Source organism: Marmota monax, unplaced genomic scaffold, assembly GCF_021218885.2.
Source record: "Marmota monax isolate L192 unplaced genomic scaffold, Marmota_monax_Labrador192_F-V1.1 WCK01_AAM20220418_F8-fsc00091, whole genome shotgun sequence".
In the NCBI taxonomy this organism is placed as follows: Eukaryota; Metazoa; Chordata; class Mammalia; order Rodentia; family Sciuridae; genus Marmota; species Marmota monax.
Window position 1 is genome coordinate 3421404 of NW_026692434.1, and position 22240 is coordinate 3443643.

The following is a 22240-nucleotide window of genomic DNA, read 5'->3' on the forward strand; positions in this document are numbered from 1 at the left end:
CATATATGTGATAATATACAAATAAACAAGTTTAAATAAAGAACCCAGTGATAGATTATATTTATTATAGATCTTGATTGAATTAATGACACTATCAAAATTAATTCCAGATAGTTGGAAAATATTGAATATGCTTATGAGGTAAAATTTAACTCAATAATAGTCTATATGGGATTAATAACCAAGAATTCAGTAGTGATAAGTGAAATTCTGAAGTGGCTATTCAAAAAAGTAATTGAATAAAAATATCTTGTAATTATATAACAGATTCCTAATCTGTTCTATCAGACTATTTCTAACCTGTTAATTATCAGCAAATACTCTTCAGAGTATATTAAGCTTATAAAAACAGACAATAGTTCTTATTTAAATGATTATCTTTCCCTTATTCCACAACAAGAGCAATTAAAGCAGAAAGTATAAAATCTGTCATGCGAAGTCCTGCTTAGAAAGAATATTTAGCAAATTTAACTAATACATCTTGTTTAGAAATTTATTTTAAATTGAAAATTCTTACATTTTCCTATATATGTTCCTTAGACTTTATTTTCCATATCCTTTAAATTTCATGAATATACCAACTTCTTATGCTTTCATCTAAAGAACCCAGTGATTAATTGTATCACATATGCTTTCATCTAAAGCCCTCTGACTAATAAGTATTAATAGTTGCCCCCCAAGATGCCCATGGTAAAGGTGCTTTCACCAGCAATGGCTGAGCTGCATTGAGGAGCTTTGAGTGCTTTCTTTCTGCCTGAATCCTTTCTCCAGGATCTAGAAGAACAAAGTTAGGCACCAGGCAGTTTGGAGAATAAAGGACAAGGACAATGAGAAATCATTTTTGCTTGCTTAGAAAGTATTTTACTCACAGAAGGTTTTTGTATATCTAGTTAACATTTTTAAGTGTTCTGAATAATGTCAATTCCCCATAATTTGTGTGTTCTTAGCTTCAGTGTTTTCAGGTTCACCGAAATTTACAGAAGGATTTTATTGTTTTCACTGTGCCTACAGCTAGAATTGAGAGAATGCTCTTCTGTACCAATGCTGATTTTTTTTTCCCCTTTGGCCAAATTAGAAAATTCTACTAAAACCCTGATTGAATTTCTAGTTAGTGAGCCCTTATTCAAACAGAAGTGAATAAGAAGATATCTTAAATACTCTTATTAAGAAATAAATTAGTTTTTGACAATTTGTAATATTTGTCCACTATAAAGCATAAATAGTGACATAAGTGAGTGTGGAGCTAATGGCAATATTTTCAATAAACAAATCTTTATTATTAATGCAATTTTGTTCAAGGATAATAATGGTCATATACTATATGAGTTGCCTGTTGCTACAGAAGAAAACACCTACAAATGTCAGTGGCTTACAATAATAAGCATTCATTAGGTTGTATTTTCTATGGGTCAGGGACTTGACGTGTTACTTAGTTGTATGGTTCTGGCTTCAAATCTATAATTAAGTTGCAATCATGATGTCATTCAGGGCTGCAGTCATTTAAAGGCTTGATTGGGGATGATCTGCCTCCAAATTTATACACATGATTGTTGGCAGGTGACATCAATTCCCCTCTATGTGGGACTTCTTACTACGTGGCAGCTGGCTTCCTTGGCAACTAGGAAGCCATGCTATTTCTCTAGTTGCACATTATTAGTTCTTTTTTTTTTCCTATTCATAAGAAAACTCAGAGGCTTGGGATATAGCTCAGTTGTTAGAATACTTGCCTCACATGCACAGGGCCCTGGGTTCAATCCCCAGCACCATTACCAAAAAAAAACAGAGGTCATAAGAAAATTCAACCCTCACTCCCAACTTTGGGAGTGTCGAAGAATTTGTGAAGATATTTTAAAATCACCACACATTTACAACATTTTTTGCAAAGTGCTTTAAAGTTATTAAAACCATAATGTGGATCTAAATTCTCTCCATAAGTCATAACCAGAAGTTAATTAACTTTCAGACTAATGTTCTAACCACTAGCCTACTTCATCTCAGGAGCCCTGAAAATTCAGAGCCTCTGAGTGACACAACTGTTCTATATTTAAACAACCTTATGTAATTAATTTTATGTCTCAAATACAGTTAGCAGTCAGAAATCAGATGTGCTTCAATTTGAATTTTAAATTTTATATGAATCTTTTGAAAATTTTTGACAAAAATATTTATCACATATTATTTTTTTCTTTCACAAATGAAGAGAGGATGGCTGTGTTTCTATCCCAACTCAAGCTGCCAGCAGCAATGTTGGCTGCTCAAGCTCATGGGAGGCCTGGACCACCAGGAAAGGATGGGTTACCTGGGCCACCAGGAGACCCTGGACCCCAAGGTAAGTCTTCAAGTGTAATATTTGTTTACCAATTTTTAACCCCCAGTGTTTACAACATGCTAATTACAGTTAATATATATTTATTTTATATAGAGAAAATAGCTATATATTTTATATAGAGAAAATAGCTTGTTAATATTTGACTTTCTAGAAGTCAAATATTTGAAAAAATTAAATTTCTTCAAATTTAATTATCTACTATTATAAATGCATTTTAATATTTAGTACAACAATAACAGCAATGTACATTTTCATATCATTAGCAACAAATCTTATGTTTAGACATCCTTTAAGCTCTAAGTTAGACAAGACTCATCTTAGAATTGTAAGGAAACTAAGCAGTGTCTTAGAAGATTCTACTACAAATAGTCTCCTGGGTCCAAAGTATGTTGGGGAAAATTTTTAGAATCCTTCTGCTTTAATAGAGCTTGTAGATAGAAACTCTTAGCAAAACAAAATAATAAATTGTTCCATTGACAACAACTTGATAAGAGACATGATCTTAAATTTGTCTTGACTAAATTATTCTGATAAGGTTATGTTGTAGAATATGGTCAGCAATCAGCAAAGTGGTCAAATAGACTTGGGCTTATAAGAGTCACAAATTTGGATAAGGAAATGCCAAATTCAGTAAGTATATACCACAAAAGGCAAGACCAGAGAACCTGAGGAGACAACTAGTTCTCCCACAAAGTTATTCTTAGGAATTCTGGGGGCAGTTCACCCTGGCCAGTTTGAATTAAATTCTCCAGAATCCATTTTCAGGCACCATCTACTCAAAATTATCCCCAACAGTTTCCACTTAGTGACACATCACATTCCCCATTCCAGTTATATACAGAGATGAGTAGACACAGAGAAAAGCAGACACCAGTGAACTGGTTTCCAGATTTAGCAGAACTATCTTGCCAACCTTAAGCACAGATATACCCCAGCAGCCCTGCCTACCAAAAACGAAAGACCCCAGACACCAGGGAACCAGTTCTGAGACTCTGGGTGAAGTCCTGAAACCATTCCTAATCCTAGAGAGTTCTCTGTAAGCCAAATGGAGGGGAAGAGAGTTTTCAGTGGTACATCCCTAGGTGACTCTAGATTTTGTCCCTTGAATTACCGGAGACAACTCCTCTCTTCCATAGCAAGTAGCATTTGGAGGCTACTATGGGCAACAGAACCGGAAAGCCAGAGGACAGCCCCCAAGGCAAGAGGCCATGGCAGCTGGGGAGACTTAACCCAGGAGATATTCCCTCCGAGGTCGACTGGAGCCCCTACTCCTGGCTGGCTGCCAGATTTGTTAGTGGAAAGGCTAGGTTTACTTACCCCAGAATGGAAGCCCCTTAGTCATCTAGGAGCAAGGCAGTGGTAGAGAAATCACTTGTACTAAGTAGAGCTAGCTGATTAGAAGATGGAGGGCCATCTTGCCCTGAAGCTGATTTAGGGGCAGTTATAGAAGATGATTTATCACAGACTGGTGGGCACCTTCTCACAGGTGGAGGTTTGTGACCGAGTGACACCCATCTGGTCGTAACTGCCTCCTCACCAGATGCTTTTCAGTTCTGCAAAGATCATTATTTCCTCTGGCTATTCTTGTCACTGATTAGTTTGCTCATGTGCAGCTCCCAACCTATTACACAAGGAATGAACTAGAGTGGTTGACCCAGGCCCTTTTGCTAATCACCAGACTCCTAATGAAAGAAAACAAACTTCATCTGATTATTTTGGAAGACAAGTGTCAGGTGAGCTTAACAGGGAGTTGGATATTCGATCTGGCCTCAAGGCTCAGCTTCATGATCACTCTAGTTTTCTTAAACTACACACACATACCCTACCTTTCTCTTAGATCATAGGAATGTTTTACAGATTGTTAAAGGAAAGAGGAATGTGTGAAATCAGAGGTAATCTCTATGTGTCTACCATTGGTGGGTGGGTGGTTATTATCTTTCACCTATTGGGTCTGTTTTGAAGTCAGAATATAAGAGAACTGGAGTGAAGATCTTGAAAGCCCACCTGAAGATACCTCAGATCACATGAAGGATAAGCAGTGTCAATAACAATAGAAGAAAAACTTTGGACAGATCCTTCAGACATTGGTGATCTCAGAGAACAGGAACAATGGAAAATTGGCTGACCAGAGAAAACCTCTTTGGAACTGGAGTCACCTGTTCTACACAACCATGGCTTCTGGAACCCTCCTAGGTGTTGGAAAAGTCCATCAGTCACAGGCAATTCCAAATCAGCAGTATTAGTGACATTTATGGAAACAAGACTTCTGCTCATTATTCCACTTGCCCTCCCTTTTGCAAGGGATGTCTATGCCATTCTGTCTAGGAGACATCATAAAGTACTTGAACTTTTCATAGGACTTTGCAAGCAATTCTTGAATTTGAAAGATTTTGCCACATGATTTCCAATTTTTTTAAAACCAAGGTTTACTAAAATTGACCAAACATTTGTCCTAAATGGGTTTCTGGCAACAGACACATAACTTCTTAGTTGTCTCCTCAACCTTTTCATCATTTGTTAAATTTGCAGCAAAGCAGCAGGAAAAAAAAATCTTGTAAAGAAAAATGAGATTCATTTTTATAGAAGTTTGCCTATAATTAGTGCTGTACTGATAATCCTATCTAAAGGCACAGAGAAATCTACTGGGGGAAAAAAATGAAAAAGAAGAAGAAAAGAAAACAAGGTTTCTTGCTGCTTGATTTCTAGTACCTCTACAGGAGGGCATAAGGATTTGAAGAGTTTTTCTTTGGTGGATAAATAAATATGAAGTGCTCAGAAGATAAAACCATGCTATGACTTCAAAGTTTTGCTGTGAGATTTAAAAATTTTCTTGAAAAGGAAGTAAAAAAATGCATATGAAATATCTTCGTTAGTGACCATGAGAACGTCAAATGCTATTGTCTGAAATGGTCCTCTTCATCCCTGATACAGTAAAGTGGAGTTTGAGGAAGGGTCACACAGCAGAGAAAGGGAAAGGAAGTGGGGCTTCTATATGTGGTGCAGTGTGTTCTGCCCATGCGTGAGTTCTATTAATGGTGGCTTTTGTGAATTTTCTAAACGACATATGGTTCTTTCAGTGTTTGTAAGGAAAGAAAACCATCATTTAAAATTAAGTGGTTTGTTTTGAAACATGTACAATGGAGTCCTTTATTTGCTCCTTATGGATAGGGAAAGGCAAACACATAAAGGGGCCTCATAAAGTTTCCTGTGCTTATTCTAAGAAGCAGAAGACTGTAGAAAGCAATGAGAAAATCGATGTGTGACAAATAGAAGTACACAATCCAGGTTGAAAAAGGGAGGTACTGTTCCTACTGAGACTCTGATAATGAAAGCCTGTGGGTCCCCTTTCAGCACCTTGATCTTCTTAAGGAATGAAGAGCATTAAGATTCCAAGTTGGGTCACCTTTTTGCATTTTTTTCTATACTCTCAAAGGGGTGATTGTTGCTGTCTTTTTCAATTCAAAAGCATTTGCAGAGTGTTTTATTTTAGCCATTCTGTTGGGGTCTGAATATTGCCTTCTCACTGTGCCTTGAGAGGAGAACTTGCCCTGGAGTTCGCCCCTTAGGTGGGCAGCACCCAGCCTGATGGCTGGTGCTCCAACAGGTGAGTGAGAATGTGCTACATTAGAATCAAAGAGGTCCTGAGAAGCAAGATCCAGGCAGGTTCTCTCTAAAAAAAAGAAGGAGAGGCAAATTCTCCTAACACTTAATTTCTTGGATGAGTTTTTTGAGAAATAATTTTACTTAAACTCATTTCAAAACACGACTGCTCCACTGATTCTCTGCCACTATGAAAACACTGAGGAATAAATACACATTTGAAAGTCTTATTTCTTTCACCTCACACGTAGGTTAGTAGGAGGGAGAAAAAGACTCATCCATATGCCCTCCATCAGTTTTAAAAAAGATATTATGGGAGTAGTTGTTTTTATTTTTTAACTTTTAGAAGTTAGCTATTATTGGCTTATAAGTGAAGAGAAACCTGGTTTTTGTAATCTGATGGCCCATAGGATAGTTTATGTAACTGGTATAGATTTGACCTTTCAAATATGTTAGCAGCAGGACCTTTTGTGAGTGTGGGCACAATGATTGAGGGGTACTGCCAACAATTAGTAGACCAGAACCAGAGAAGCTAAACAACTTGTAAGACATGAGGCAGTCCCCCCCACATGAAGAATTATTCTTCCAAAATGCCAATGGTACCCTTTTTCTGGCCTCCTTTGTCCAATATTCATATAGATGCATACATATATATATATGTGTGTATGTATGTATGTGTATATATATATATATATATATATAAATATATATATATAAATTTAAAAGTAAATCTCTGGAGTAAAAACTAAAATCTCCCTACTGGTAATAAATACAGTCTACCTCCTGAAAATTTACAACAAGCACCATGTTTCACCAATGACCAGTACCTCTACATCCTTTAGGACAGTGCTTTTCTGTTTCTGCCTTCCTATATAAGCTGCAGTGATGTCAAATTATCACACTGTGTACTTGTGATCTATGGAAATATAGGTCTGCTTGGAGATAGACCAGCCTCTTCCAAATTTAAAGAGAGGCCTACTCTAAAGAAGTAAAAAGCTAAATCCTAGAAAAGGAGAAAATGTAATGACTTTATTAGCACTTATATCTGACAGTTGGTTATGAAGCAATTATAAAATAAGATCCTATGGCTTTATAGCAGTTTGGGACCTTATTAGGAAATTCAAGAGTAGAAAACACTCTGTGTAATTCAGTGGCTTTATCTGTTACTAACAGGTAGTTATTAACCTAATGAACTGAGAAATTTGTACAAAGAAATTGTTACATTTGACAGGAGGAGGGTAAACATGTCCTTATTATACAAATATACAAATTATCATTTTGACGCCATATGCCCCGTAATCCATGTGGAATAATGTATTTTTTGCATTATATTAAAATCTGAAAATTGAATTTAAACTATGCAAAAACAAATAGGCAGGGTTTTTTTGTATTTACGGAGATATTTTTCACTTCAAATTAGGTCACAGTCTTGTTAATCCTCTTATTAATCAAAAATTCGTATGTCTTTTCTTATTTTTCTTTCTTCCTCTTTTTTAGCCTATTAAGTATTTACTGAGATAGCTTGAGGGTCAACTTGACAATTTTTATGTGATAGTGAGGCCTATTAAATAAACCTCAGATAATAAATGTTATTTTACTCCAGAAATGTTTAAATAATGGATTTGGAATGGTGATTTCAAGTGGCCCTAAGTACATTCTTCCTTGTGGTTCACATAAGTTAAATGAAAGCCACTTAAAGAAATCCTGTAACTATTTTAAATTTGAAAATTTGAATATGTATCAACTTAGGACATTTTGCCCCATGTTCAAGCCACTGTTCTTTCTAGGATCTAGGATTTTATTGAACATCTTTAACATAGTTTTCAGATATGAATTTGTGAAATATCCTGATCTATGTATTCCCAATATATTTCCTTATCATATATCTGTTATTCTATTATGTTCATGTTCGTGTTCAGGTCACACCTGTAAAGCAAAAATATAACTGTGTGGTGATACATTGCTATTGTGACTTAGATAATGTGTACACTGTATGGTCAAGTCAGAATTGACAATGACAACCCAAAAACTGATGTCTAACTCTCAACAGCCATGGGGGAAAAAACATCACATGTGCTATTCATAGGGAGATTAAATTTTCTCCTCCTGACATGTTCTGTTGTAATGACAAACTTTTATGACAAAACACAGCCAAGTTAGGGCCTACTGTTTCCTACTGAGATGCTGTCCTACTTAGATCCTTCCTGTGTTTCTGCATGGTTCTGTGTGATTGTCGTGTTCATTTGAGACTAGGAACAATGTTTAAGCTATTGTATAAACATGAAAAAAATCAGAAATAAAAACTATTTACCATGACTGTGAAACTCTTACAGCTCAGAACCTTTTCTTCAAATTATCATGTGAATGCCAATATATAAAAAATATAAACATATTTGGGGGCTTTTTTTAAAGCACAGGTAAGGACTCCTAGGGTACAAATTGCCTTGAAATGTCTAGCTCAGGCAACAAGAAGTATATTCTAGAACCAGAATGATTTTATCTTAACATGTACACAGGTCTTAGACCAAATTCATTTTTGTTAAGTGTGTGTGTGTGTGTGTGTGTGTGTGTGTGTGTGTGTGTTGGGGACAGATAGAGCCCAAGGCCTTGCACATGCTAGACAAGTGCTCTACTACTGAGCTACACCCCCAGCCTTGCTACAGTATCTTAAGATGATGAAGTATGCTTGGGAGGATCCCCCAATCTCCCCTTGTTCTCTAGCATTGGTGAAGTTCCTGGTCCTTTGGATTTATAAACTGCCATGTTAAAACACGGAATTGCTGTTCTAGTTTTATTGTAAAAGATACTGTGTTGTTATAGTCAGCAATTTGAACAAAGACCTGACTCAAGATGAGCTGACTCACATGTACTCTTGCTGTCATTTATTGAAATCCTGAGCTGTTTGTTCCTTTCATTTCCTTTATTTGATAGGATAAGGTTCAGAACCTTGTAATATCTTGTCCTAATATTAAGCAGAACTTTTTCAGTGTTCTTCTTTTATTTAGCCTATACCTAGCCTCCAGTCAGAATTTCTATTGAAGAGGACTCATACACCTGTCATTGTCATTTGAAAAAGATACAAATGATCAATTTGAGTTCAGTATCAATTTCATTGGCAAAAAATCTATCAAGAATTTGACTACTTGGACATTTTGTATTAGTTATGTATTTTTAAGATCCTCATTGTCTTATCACACTAATCTGATATTTAACTAAATATGTGCTTAATGCAGAACAGATGGCTAATATATGATTTATGTTAAGTAAAAAAAATCACATAAACATCATGACTCTGAAAATGGTTATTGTATGGGTTATGTTGCCATAGAACACTCTTACTTTTTCCAACTCTTTTTATCTCTCCCTTAGGCTACCGAGGACAAAAGGGAGAAAGAGGTGAACCTGGAATTGGATTGCCAGGTATTCCTGGGACTTCAGGTAACAGTGATGCTATCTCCCTAACACATGATCCATGTTGTCTGTAGGAAACGAGAATGGATAGTATGTGCTCTGCATTCTAATGGGATCCTTTTTTTCATTAGCTATGGGTTTGCCAGGCTCACCAGGTACTCCAGGGCCCCAGGGCCCCCCAGGACCCAGTGGAAGATGTAACCCAGAAGATTGCCTCCATCCTGTGTCTCATGCCCATCAGCGGGCAGGTGGGAAATGAGCACACCTGAGGAAGACTTGGTTCCTAAGGATACCTTCCGCCCTTGGAGCTATCTTATTTCTGTCAAACTCTCACAGTTTGTGGGCTGCTTTTTTTTTTCTTTTTAGAATTTTTCTGTAAGTCAGACATTAAATGCAAAAGTTTGAATCCTGTCCCTACAATAATTGCAAATTAGTATTTCAGATTTTCCCCAAATTCATTCCATATGTTTTGCCTCATCATTACTATGCTTTGTATTCAGTTTTATATGAAACATGCAAGCAAATCTTATTGTTAGTACATCAAAAAAAACCATCATATGATTTGGTAGACGGATGATGATGTACATTTTGTGGACTTGTCAACATGTAATTGACCTCTGATTTCTGAATTCTAAAGTTTCAGACTTGAAGTTTTCTTAGCAATGGAATTTAGTGTCATTGCTAAAAATTTTGTTCACTTTCTTATGTATTGCTCCTATTAACCTTTTTTGATTACTTTTACAAGAATTCTTATGCCATCCTACATCCATCCTACTTTTGCAGAAAAATATTTAGGCAATAAGAGCTTCACTTTATAACTATGCTTTGGAAAAATTACAGGAGACTGTTTTAATCAGGGAGCCCCAAAACTCACCATCACCAACAGCTAAAGTAATTTTTTTGATTCTTTATATAATGAATTTTATTCAAAGCAATCACTACTTGCATGAATACATACTGCATGGGGGGAAAAAAAGGAACAAAGTGCCAATTGTTTAAGAGTCCCACGAAAAAAGCCTAGCACTCTGTGTTCCCTTCACTGAGTTTCTCATTTAATGAAGAGAAGAAAGCTCTTTTCCCTAAGAGGTGTTTGGTGGTTAAGGCACCGAGGCATCTTTGGTACTCATGAAGTTTAAAGGGCCTCATTTTGGGCCCCTGTACCTGTTTTCCTTCTGACCTCATGACCCTCAGACTTTAAGACAAGAACTGGCCACCGAACCAAGGACAGATTTGTAGCAACCGAAGAAGAAACCGACTTGCCCTAGCGGATGAATGTGTGGTGTCAACAAATGCATATTGAGAAGGTGCAGCCCAAAAGCTCCTAAGGAGAATAATGTTTCTCCAGAAGCTTTGGCATGGCAAAGGAAAGCTATGAGACCACACGTGCAACTGGCACTCAGATGAAAGAGCTAACACTCTCCCCAAAACCACATCCTCTGAGAGGAAATGAAGACACAGTGATCGTCAACTGTTTTGCTACATGGTATTTTTATTGCCTATCTATACACTATTCTGAGAAACTTGTGGTTGAAAACAACAAATTTTATAGAGTAGTAGAAATGAGAATGTTGCTGAACCTAGCTGGTGGATCCCACAGATGCAGAGAACACACCACCAGAGCCCTCCTGTCACAGAAATCAGGAGTTCACACCTCTTCAAGGAGCAGTGCAGATTCTAATTGGACATGATTACTTTTGTCTGTTAGTGGAAAAATGAGTTTAGAAAAGCAAGCCCACTGAAATTGGAGAAAGCTGTGAACAGAGTTGTGCCTGAGGAGCATGCCTAAATTAAGGCAGAGTTTATTTAAATGCACCCATGATTTGAACTGGTTTTCATTATTGACGAATGAACTGCTGGTCAGGTACTGTCTACATGGCTGTGCATACATACAACCTTTTAGTTATTTCATGTTGAATTTTGCTGTATATTTCAATTCCAATTTATTTATTTTCCAAGGTTATCCTGTTTTTAACTTTAAATTGACTTTATTTTGTTTCTTGTGCAATACCTATAATGGTGCTGTGGTTTAAACTTACACAATTGGAATATGCATATGCATTTTACATATGTATTGCATTACTAAAATAATAATTTATCCCAAAAAGTGTATATAGATTTAAAATTTGGTGCTATCTGTATATTTTGAGATTTTAATTTGTTGAATTTTATGAACACTTACGACTTATCTGAAACATTAATTTACTTGAATTTGTCATAAAGCCAAACGTTTTATATGTTTTCAAAGAGTATTTTTGCATATTAATAGGTAATTTATCCTTTTTCCTCTTGGCTAATTCAAAAATATTTATTTTATCATTTCAATGTTTTCTTGGACTGTTTTGCCGATGGGTGATCAATGTATTTTGTTTTCTTTAGTCAATCCTTTGTATACATAAAAGATGCAATTCATTTTCTTGTTTTATAAATTCTGATCACTTTAGTGCTACAGAATAAGCCATGCATCCTTTCTTATGAATTGTATAGTTAGGAATCTTTTTCTAAATTGCACAAATGCTTGACTGGTTTATTCCTGTTTCAAGGATTTGGATTTCTTTAGGTAATCTGAATAGGAGAGGAGACAAAATATAACGTTATATGATGCATACTACAAAGTATGTCACAGTGGCTCATTTTTTCTACATAGAATATTTGACTAAGTTTGACATAACTGTGGAAACAGGACTGTGTTCACATGGTTCGAGCCTCTCACCCTGTTGTTATTTATCTTCATATACTATTTCCTGCCTCCACTGTATTCACCTGACGTGCAAAAAAAAAAAAGAGGGGCTGCATGAAAACACTGGGTGCAGCTCAGTGAACACAACACTAGATGAAGTAGCCATCTGGCAGATGCCCAGTTCCCTTCAAAAAAAGTAGATACTTTGGGCCCCAAGTAGGGTAGGAAATTCTCCTCTAAGTAACTTGATGGCTGCCATTTCTCTTGAACCATTAGTTTTGTCCAAAACATTTACTTACTTGCACATAGATGTCAGGGATGGCCACAACAGGGATAAAGAATTATTAAATTTCTATCATATTTGATCAAAATCTTTCTTTGTAAAGAATAAGTTTTGACTTCAATTAGTATTTATGGCCTTCAGAATGGAAAGAAAAAAGGAAAACTAATACCTTTGTTCATTGTTCTTCTCAACTGAGGACAGTATTAGTTCTAACCATAACAGATACACAGTCAACTTTTTTTAACTCCTCACCTTGATGGAAGTAATTGAGTGAATAACCTCAGGTGCTTATTTCTGTATTTCATGACGTTGTTCAGAATTTTACATTTTAGTCACTTACAGAGCTTAAGTGATTATTTTAGAATACATTGTCTGTAAAATTTGGCATTTGATATTTGGCTTATTATTTCTTGTGAATATGTTTAGGTATTAAATGAGGCTTAGCTTTTCTGCAGTCTCCCTCACTTACTGGGAACCCGTGACATACCTCCTTTTGTTCACAAGATGGTGTTTAAGGCTATTCATTCAAACTAAGCAAGCTCAGAAGTACAGGCAAAGAAAGTTCAATGGTCAATTAAATCAGATTTTTGCTCTTGCGCTTTTTTAAAAAAAGACTTTTGTAAATAATGTCTTGTTAATTTAAGTTCTATTTGTTTTGTTAATTTATGCTTTTCCTAATTTAAGTATCTTTATGAAGCAGGCACAGCAGCCTTTGGTTTCTGATTGTTTCAGTTTTATTTCTTCAGTGTGAATACACATAAATATGTACCTATATACGCAGTTAAAGTGCAAGTTTACTTCTGTAACTTCATTTGTATACTACCCTCCTGTTTTAGTGATTAACATGAAGACACCTAAGTTGTCATTCTGCCTTTTAGACAGGAAAGATACTCACTGTTGACAGACAGTAAAAGGCATTTAGCTTACCACAAGTAGACAATTTATAAAATCACACGTCTAAACTCCATCTTGAAGACACTTAAGTTTTTGCAGTTATATTTGTATAATCTTGCATTTTTCTAGAAATATATCACTATTTATCAATATAAGCTTGAAGCATTATTTTTCCAAATACCACTTTTTTCCTAACATTAGTAATAATATTCTGAGACCGAGAATTCTGAGTTTAAGTGATACACCGAAGTTGTTTCCATGAATCCTCAGAATAGTTTTGCAGATTTGTTCCTTGCTCGTTCTGAAATATTTTTCACACTTGTCTGTGCCCCCTTAAGACACAGTGCTTCCTGACATGATTCCCCATGTTGTTTCTTAATACATGAGGGTGTTACCTGGTGTAGAGGTACGCACTCTACTTTCATACCTCTCATCTCACAATGATTACCTAGGCTTCTAAGAGAAGATGCAGTAAAGAATTTAACCAGTATCTTTTATGCCTATTTACTTCAAAATGGCCTAGCTCATTGAATTGTATTCATATATTAGTTGGCAAGCAAAAGTAGTATTAATTACATTAAATGTGTTCAATTACTAGGAGTCTCAGGAAATAGAATAATTATTTTCATTTTTATTTTCAGATGTAGCTGGAGCTATAATCTGAACATTTCATTCAAAATAGCATGTCAGAGTTAACTGGTCATTTTAAAAAAATGGAATGAAGTACCATGTGAACACAGAGAAAATACATTCAGACAAGTAGGCACAGCACAGGAAAAAAAAAAAAAAAAAAAAAAACTAACTGAAAAACACTCATAAGACCAAAGCTAAGACTAAGAAAGTCAAAATGGTAGAAAATTTCAAGTTTAGATCCAATAGTGATTTGTGAATGCTGCATCTTAAGGAATTAGCTACTTGTTTCATGATGTGTGTCAGAGTGAATACTGATGAAGTAGGAAGTCTAAACTTGGGGAGTAGTTGTTAGAAGATTTCACAGAAGTGTGTGTGTTGCTTCACCATAATAAGCTGTAACAATGTAGCTATTTTACATTTTATTTTTCTGTATTCTTTAAAGTATACTTTATGGATAAATATCTTAGCATTTTAATGTATTTAAATCCAGATTGTATTATGGAATATTTTGTAACTATTTATTTTTAAAATAGCATTTGGGACATATTTTTCTCCATTTAGTTGGTTCTCTCTCTTACCTCATCCAAGTATATAAGGTTTAATTCATTATGCTCATGTTAAGTTGAATGGCACCAATTTCATTCTAAATCCCAAGTGGATATAATGCTTTGAGGCCTTGATTCCTATATCTTCATTATGCATAATGAGCTTGTTGTCTGTCTCAGCAATAAAGGATGTTACCCTAATTCAGGGAATTCTGGGATGCAGTTATTAATGCCATATCTACGTCTTCCCAATTCTTGTGGCTGAAACTCTACACTTCAGTTCCATTCTGTTAGGTCTCAACTACAGTGAAGCTACAAAAGCATTTGCACATCAAGGGTAATCCCACAGGCATCCAGAGAACCCTTAATTGGTCTATGGCAGAATTCATGTTTATACCAGACTGGTAATTATAGTTTTGTTTGTCACATTAATCATTACTTGGCTTTTAATAAATTTAAAACCTGTTCTCCTGGTAACTCATAAAAAGCCTAGTCCAATGATTTAAGATAAGAATTCCAAGCAGAAACAATCCTTTGGAACTTTTGTCTCCCAATGTGATGATCTTACTAAAATCATTGCTATAAAAAGTCCTGAGATAAAAAATATGAATAATTTTTCTTAATATAAGTTCTTAAATCATTAGAAATAAGAATATAGGCAAGCAATAAGTATTTAAATACATAGCATGTTTTCTTAACAGAAATTAATTATATCAAAACATGCCAGTGTTTTGTCTATTTGGACTGGGTAGTGATTTACATAGTTCTTAACTATTCTTATCTTCAGATTCTCTTATGATAAATTAACTAGGTGCTCTCTAAAGAATATTGTTGTCTTTTCATACACAAAATTTCGACTTGGAGCCCAAAGACAAATTCAGGTAAACCTCAAAAATAATGTTTCTTGGAGCTAATTTTCCTCATTTGTCCGCCTGCCAGTTATTCTGGATTCAAGATCAAGATGTGAAGTCATGCTAAACAGAAAGTTAGCATTTTGCCATTTATTAAGACTAAAAATAATTATCAGTCAGCATCCTCTTCCTTATAACAAGATCCATCAAATATGTTACAATTATTTACTCGTTTAAATAGCATTTGAGCATGCCTATTTACAGACAGTATTGCTGTTAGCCAATTTAATACTGAGCCATATGTACTTAATATCACATCCAACATCACAACTCTACTACAAAAGACTAAGTTCACAAATAAAGTGTTTATTTTACCATGTGCAAAAGGACTTGAGTTATAGTTCTTGAACATTAGTATTGTTTTTAAAAAGAAATTTAAGATCATTTATGTCCATTGCCCATTTGTAAACATCAATTAATTTGCTAGTATTTTTTCTTAATACTATTATATCACTACTTTATTTCCAGACTACCAGCAAATACTTAGATAGTAATTTTATTGATATTAGGAATGATCTTATGTATCTCTAGTAATTATCTACCTATACTGGTTTAATTTTGAACTCAGATTTTATACCTCAGAAAAATAGCCAAAAAATTAAAGAATAAAATTACAGATGATCTCTTTAAGCAAGAATTTACATTAAGCTCATTTCAGGTTCCAAATAAATTAAATCTCATCAATGATATTTAAGAATAGCAACATTAATATAGCTAGCTTGAAATATGAAGTATTTCAGAGTGATTCACTTAAATTGATATGACTACTCATTCATACTCCTCTAGACAGAAGATAATTACCAAAACTGTGCCAGTGAATTTGTGTACTCAGACCAAGAAATGATTTCCATAGTTCTTAACCAACCTGTCAGATATTTAGGATGAAAATCATATTATACTGCCATAGAACCACTGACTAGAAAGAAAGAAATGAATCATTTGCTCTTGATTAACATGCCAGTTTATAACCAACTTTAATTATTTACACATTCCTGTCTTGGTAAGTGCTCTAGTTGACACTTCATCCAATTTTCAAAGATATTTCAAAGAGGATTTGGAGATTTCTATTTTGCTAGAGAGACATTCTTGGTCTAATTCAATATTTATCAGCTCTCTTTTGTGGAGAGGATTTGCTGGGCACTTTTATTTGCAATTTATAAGTATCTAGTGTTTCTGTAGACTATTTTACGTACCTAAAATTTTTAATGGATTGTTCCTACCATTTGAAATGTGATAGTTTTGCATAATCTATTTGTAAGGTGTTGTTTCCAATGTTACTTATTTGTGGAGCTTGCTATACAGCCTTGATATATATATATATCAGGTTTGTAAAACATTTGAGTGAACTGTTCTTTGAAATTTTATTTTTTTAAATTTTCTTATGAATACGATATTATAGAACTGAGACACATATTTGATTATCTAATTTTTCTTTTGTTGTATTTGATTATGTTACTCCAGTTAAAATAAAAGCATTTTGGTGAAAAAATCATTTCTTGTACTTTTTTGATTATGTATCATAGCTCCTGAAAAAAATATATCAATTTTATAATGATATGTGTAGCTAAGTTGGAATCTTTCCCCATAAGCACAAAACATGCTAGAAGCATAGAACTAGATGCTGTAAGGCATTCTAAAAAATTACATGATGATTAATTTGAACAAATAACTCAAAATAGGATGTTAAAATGTATAAGAAGTACATGAGAGGGAAAAATAGATATCAAAGATCCTATTAGGGATTGCACCCCTTTGACTTGAGTTCCATAAACTGAATATATATTGACTATTTTGGACTATTTGTTCTATGCCTGGGACAAATCAGTCACTCACACTCTAACATAAGGAGTCTATCAAGTCCATTCAATAGTTTAAGTAGATGTTGATTAAACAACAAACCAAAATGATTATGCAAATAGTAACAAAGGAGTGATCAGGAAATATTGTTAAGGACATAATGGTTTTTCAAGGGAGAGAAGGCTAATACAGTAACACCGGAGGGTTTTGACACCCCCACTCTCCTCAATGGATAGGTTATCCACATAGAAAAATCAAAACATCAGAATTGGCCATACTATAGAGCAAACGGCACTAACAGACAATTACAGAACACTTCACCCAACCTCTGCAGAATACACATTCTTTTCATCAGCATATGGATCAATCTCCAGGATAGACTACATGTTAGGCCATGAATCAAGTCTCAACACATTTATAAAAACTAAAATCACATCATGTATCTTCCAGACCATAACAGAATAAAACCGCAAGTCAACAAGAAGCATGGAAAGTATTTAAATACATGGCATATGAAAACATGATCATAAAGGACCAATGGGAGGTGGAAGAAATTTAAAGGAAATTAAAGTATGCCTAGAAACAAATGAAAATGACAACACAACATACCAAAATCTGTGGGATACAGCAAAGGCAGTACTCAGAGGGAAGTTTGTAGCAATAAATGCATATATTAAAAATAAAAACCTCAAATGAACAACTTAATAATGCACTTCAAATTTGGAAAAACAATAGTAAGCCAAGCTCAAAGTTAGTAGAAGAAAGAAATAAATCACCACTCTTATTTATTATAGTGATGGAAGTTTTAGCAAGAATAATTAGGCAATAAAAATAAATAAAAGGCTTCCAAATTGGTTAGGGAGAAGTTAAATTACTCATGTTTGCAGATGATATGATTCTATACATAGGAAAATCTAAATATTAATAAAAAATTAGAACTTATAAACAAATTCAGTAAAGTTTCAGGATACAAAACAACATATAAAACCACTATCATTTTTATACAATAATAATAAACTTAATGGAAAAATTAAGGAATCCCAATCATAAAACCTACCAAAAATATAAAATATTTGGAAATAAAGTGAACCAAGGAAGTTAAAGATATCTATAATAAAAAGCATAAAACTTGATGAAAGAAATTTTAGAGGACACAAGATAGGAAAGATATTCCATGTCCATAGATCCAAAGTCAATATGGTTAGAATTACCATAATTCCCAAAGCAATCCATAGATTCAGTGCAGTTCCCATCAAAATATCAATGACTTTTGTCACAGAAATAGGAAAAAACACTTAAAATGCATATGGAACCTCAAAAGACGCAGAATAACTAAAAGAATCTTGAGGGGGAAAAAAGCTGGAGGTATCCCAATACTTGACTTCAAAATATACTAAAAAGCTAAAGTAAATATGACATCATAGTATACATTCCAATGGAACAGACTAGATAACCCAGAAATTAATTCACATCCATACAGCCAACTGGTTTTTCACAAAGTAGCCAAGAATAGACAGTGGAGAGGACAGTCTCTTCAGTAAATGATACTGGAAAAAATAGATGTGTGTGTGCAGAAGAATAAAAATTGATTCCTTCCTCTCACCATATATGTAAAAGTCAGTTTGAAATGGAGCAAAGACCTACATGTTAAGCCTGAAATTACAAAATTACTACAAGAAAACACAAGGAAAGCACTTCAAGACATTAAGTGTAGGTGACTTTTTAGATAGGACCCCAAAGGCACAGGCAAAAAGAAAAAAAAGTAAAAATAGACAAATGGGATTATAGAAATTAAGAAACTTCTGCACTGCCAAATTTAAAAATCAATAGAATTGAAACAATCTATCAAATTGGGAAAAATATTTGCAAACTATTCAGCTAACAAGTGGTGATATATCCACAATATATAATGCACTCAAAAAGATGAACACCAAAGCAACAAACAATCCAATTTAAAAATGGGCTAGGAGCTGGGGGGTGTGGCTCAGTGGTAGTGCACTTGCCCAGCATCCTTGAAGTCCTAGGTTTGAGACCTAGCACGACAAAAACGGGGGAGGGGAGTATTAAATAACTAAACATATACTTCTCAAAAGAAGAAAAACAAATAGAAGTACATGGTAAAATGCTCAATTACACTAACCATCATAAAAATGCAAGTCAAGCCAGGCACGATGGCACACGCCTGCAATCCCAGTGGCTTGGGAGGCAAAGGCAGGAGAATTCTGAGTTCAAAGCCAGCTTCAGCTATTTAGTGAGGAGCTAAGCAACTCAGTGAGATTCTGTCTCTAATAAAATACAAAATAGGGCTGGGGATGTGGCTCAGTGGTTGAGTGACTCTTACTTCAATTAGAAGGCTTTTTGATGAAAAAGTCAAAATATAACAAATAATGACAAGGTTGAGGAGAAAAGGGAATTCTTAAACACTGTTGGTAGGAAATGTAAATTTGTACAACCATTATGGAAAACAGTATGTATGTGTGTGTGTATATATATATATATATATATATATTTTTTTTTCAAAAAGATGAACACCAAAGCAACAAACAATCCAATTTAAAAATGGGCTAGGAGCTGGGGGGTGTGGCTCAGTGGTAGAACACTTGCCCAGCATCCTTAAAGTCCTCAAAAAAGTTCAATGTAGAACTACCATAAGATCTAGCAGTTCCACTACTGGGTACATATCCAAAGGAGAAATCATTATGCTAAAAAGATACTTGCACTGCCTTGGTTACTGCAACCCTGTTCCTAATAACCAAAATACAAAATCACTCCAGATGCCCTTCAGCAAATGAATAAAGAAAATGTAATATATTTAGGCAGTGAAATGCTAGTCCTCCATTAAATAATGATATTCTGTCATTTACAGCAACATGGGTAGAACTGGAGGTGATTAAGTAAAACAAGCCAGACACAGAAAGACAAATACCACATGTTCTCACTCATTTATGGAAACTAAGGTAGAAAAGGGGGAATGGATGAGTGCTCCATAGGGACTGTGAATGACAGGAGGGGAATAGAAAGAGGCTCGATAAGGCACACCAAAACACAGTTAGAGCAGAAGAATTCTTCTGGCTGTTCTTTGGCATGGTAGGGGAACATTTGGTTAAAATAATGTATGGTATATTTCTAAATGACTAGAAAAGAAGAATACAAAATTTTCAACACAAATATTAATGGCTGAAGAGATGGAAATGCTTATCACCCTGATTTGATTATTACATTCAATACATGTAATTTAATGTACTCCATAAAATTGTACAAATATCATGTCTCAATAAATAAAAGAATTACAGCAGTTGCTTTAGCTGAGGTGTTTTGTAAAATGTAAGCAATGGTGAAATATTAATCATATTTATAGCAATGAAGTTCTGATTAGAAGCTAACAAACCATGGAAATGAGGGTAGTGTTTCTTAGCCTAGAGATCAAGTGAGATTAGATTTAATGGAATCCCTGAAATACTATTCAAAAATATATATGCATGTGCCTCTGTGCATTTGGGGGAGGGTCGTAGCTTTCCTGAGAATTTCTAAAAAGTCCATAAAGCTCTCATCCCACCACACACATACCCTAAAACAAACACACACACACACACACACACACACACACACACACACACCATCTGTCACAGGGCAATGCCCTCTGTGGACCCTTAAGGGCTTTTAAAATACCTCTGTGTAGAAAAAAAAAATCCAAATGTTATACACATAAACCAATAGAAATACCAATAATTTAAATTTTAATGTATCAAAATAAGCTCAGTGACTTCATTGAATGTGATTATTTATAAGAAAACATACAAGAGATTAAGAAACCATCTTTATTTCTTCTTTGGTACAACCAGAGATGTTACCTCGAAACGTTGAAATAAATAATTGATGGATAATGCCAGGGTATTAAAACTCTTTTGTTTTCACACAGAAGAACCCCACATTGAGTTTGGGGTACAGTACATACAGTCCAACAAAAAGACTGAAGATGAAAACCAGTATAAGATGTAAGGAAATCATTTCCTGTAACAGCCCTTTCTTGCCACTCTCAAGGTAGCACATTGATGGGGATTTTTAAGCACCAATTCTATTGAGTGTAGTAGGGTTTCTTCATAACTAGTCTAGTAATCCATTATACAGCTGAATCAAAAGTCTGGGAACATCTAAGTTAAAAATGAAATAAGTAATGCAACTGAGGTAAACCAAACAGTTGTTTTTGTTTATTGGCACAGTGGCCCACAATATATCACATGCGTATAGCACACTACAGGTCAAGATCCTGGGAGGAGGATTGCAAATTTATTTAAATAGAATTTAAATTTGATTTTTTTCATCTTTTACTGATGACTCTCCTATCTTCCCTCCAAGGGAAAGGAAAAAACAACTTATTGAATAGCACCATTGTTCTAAATCTGATTGACAAGCAGGACTTCTGCCATCTTGTTGAGAGTAATACATTATCTTCTTATCCCAAGTTCTGGGTGTTGTTTCTCCTCCAAGCTCCTTTACCAGGCTTACACAGACAGTCAAGTAGCACTAAACCTTTTACTGATCGGGCCCTTTGCTAAATGCCCGCTGACCAGCCTGCAGGGTGCAGGAGGCTGGCTCACAGAAACCAGGAGGGCCAGGAGGACCTGGGGGGCCAGGCACACCAGGAATTCCTGCCACTCCTGGAGGCCCTCGCTCACCATCCCGGCCGTTTCTCCCATAGCTGGCAGGGCCTGGGTCACCTGAAACACACAAAAGATTGCACATGTGAACAGGAAAATCCTCGTGGCTGCAAACTGGAAGAAGGCACTAGACACAGCCCAACGGTACACATGTAAAGGCTTCATAAATGGTTTAGGAAATTATGGATGATGGATGATGAAGAAATCACTTTACTAGACTCCAACTTTGGTTTCATAGAAATTAAAAAAAGAAAGAGACCTCAACACATGTAACCCACATTTCTATCAGCAGAACTGCCCTGTCCAACATAGTATTCTCTAGGCGTATGTGTCTATAGAGCACTGAAATGTGGCCAAACTGAGATGAACTGCAGGAACAAAACACACTTGGATTTTAAAACTTTGTATGAAAAAAAAATGTAAAATATTTAATTAATAATTTTTATTTATCATATAATTAAATATTTTGCACCCTGTGAGTTAAATAGACTATACAGCTAAT

General features: G+C 35.0%; 2 protein-coding genes across 8 annotated transcripts in view; one reads left to right on the forward strand and one right to left on the reverse strand.

Moving 5' to 3' along the window:
* Positions 1-16766, forward strand: part of Col19a1 (collagen type XIX alpha 1 chain) — a 327672-nt gene extending 310906 nt beyond the window's left edge. For 5 of the 7 annotated variants that reach the window (XM_058578798.1, XM_058578800.1, XM_058578801.1 and 2 more), the window contains 3 exons: positions 2201-2329; positions 9299-9367; positions 9472-16766. In XM_058578798.1, the coding sequence (XP_058434781.1) occupies positions 2201-2329; positions 9299-9367; positions 9472-9599 (326 nt within the window). In that variant the 3' untranslated portion in view covers positions 9600-16766. Of the gene's footprint in view, positions 1-2200; positions 2330-4291; positions 6547-9298; positions 9440-9471 lie in introns of those variants that run through there. The other 2 variants (XM_058578799.1, XM_058578802.1) reach the window with 2 other exon arrangements.
* Positions 16767-20710: 3944 nt separating this feature from the next.
* Col9a1 (collagen type IX alpha 1 chain) overlaps positions 20711-22240 on the reverse strand; it is an 84056-nt gene continuing 82526 nt past the window's right edge. The window contains exon 38 of the mRNA XM_046443053.2: positions 20711-21798. Within this exon, the coding sequence (XP_046299009.1) occupies positions 21614-21798 (185 nt within the window). The 3' untranslated portion in view covers positions 20711-21613. The remainder of the gene's footprint in view (positions 21799-22240) is intronic.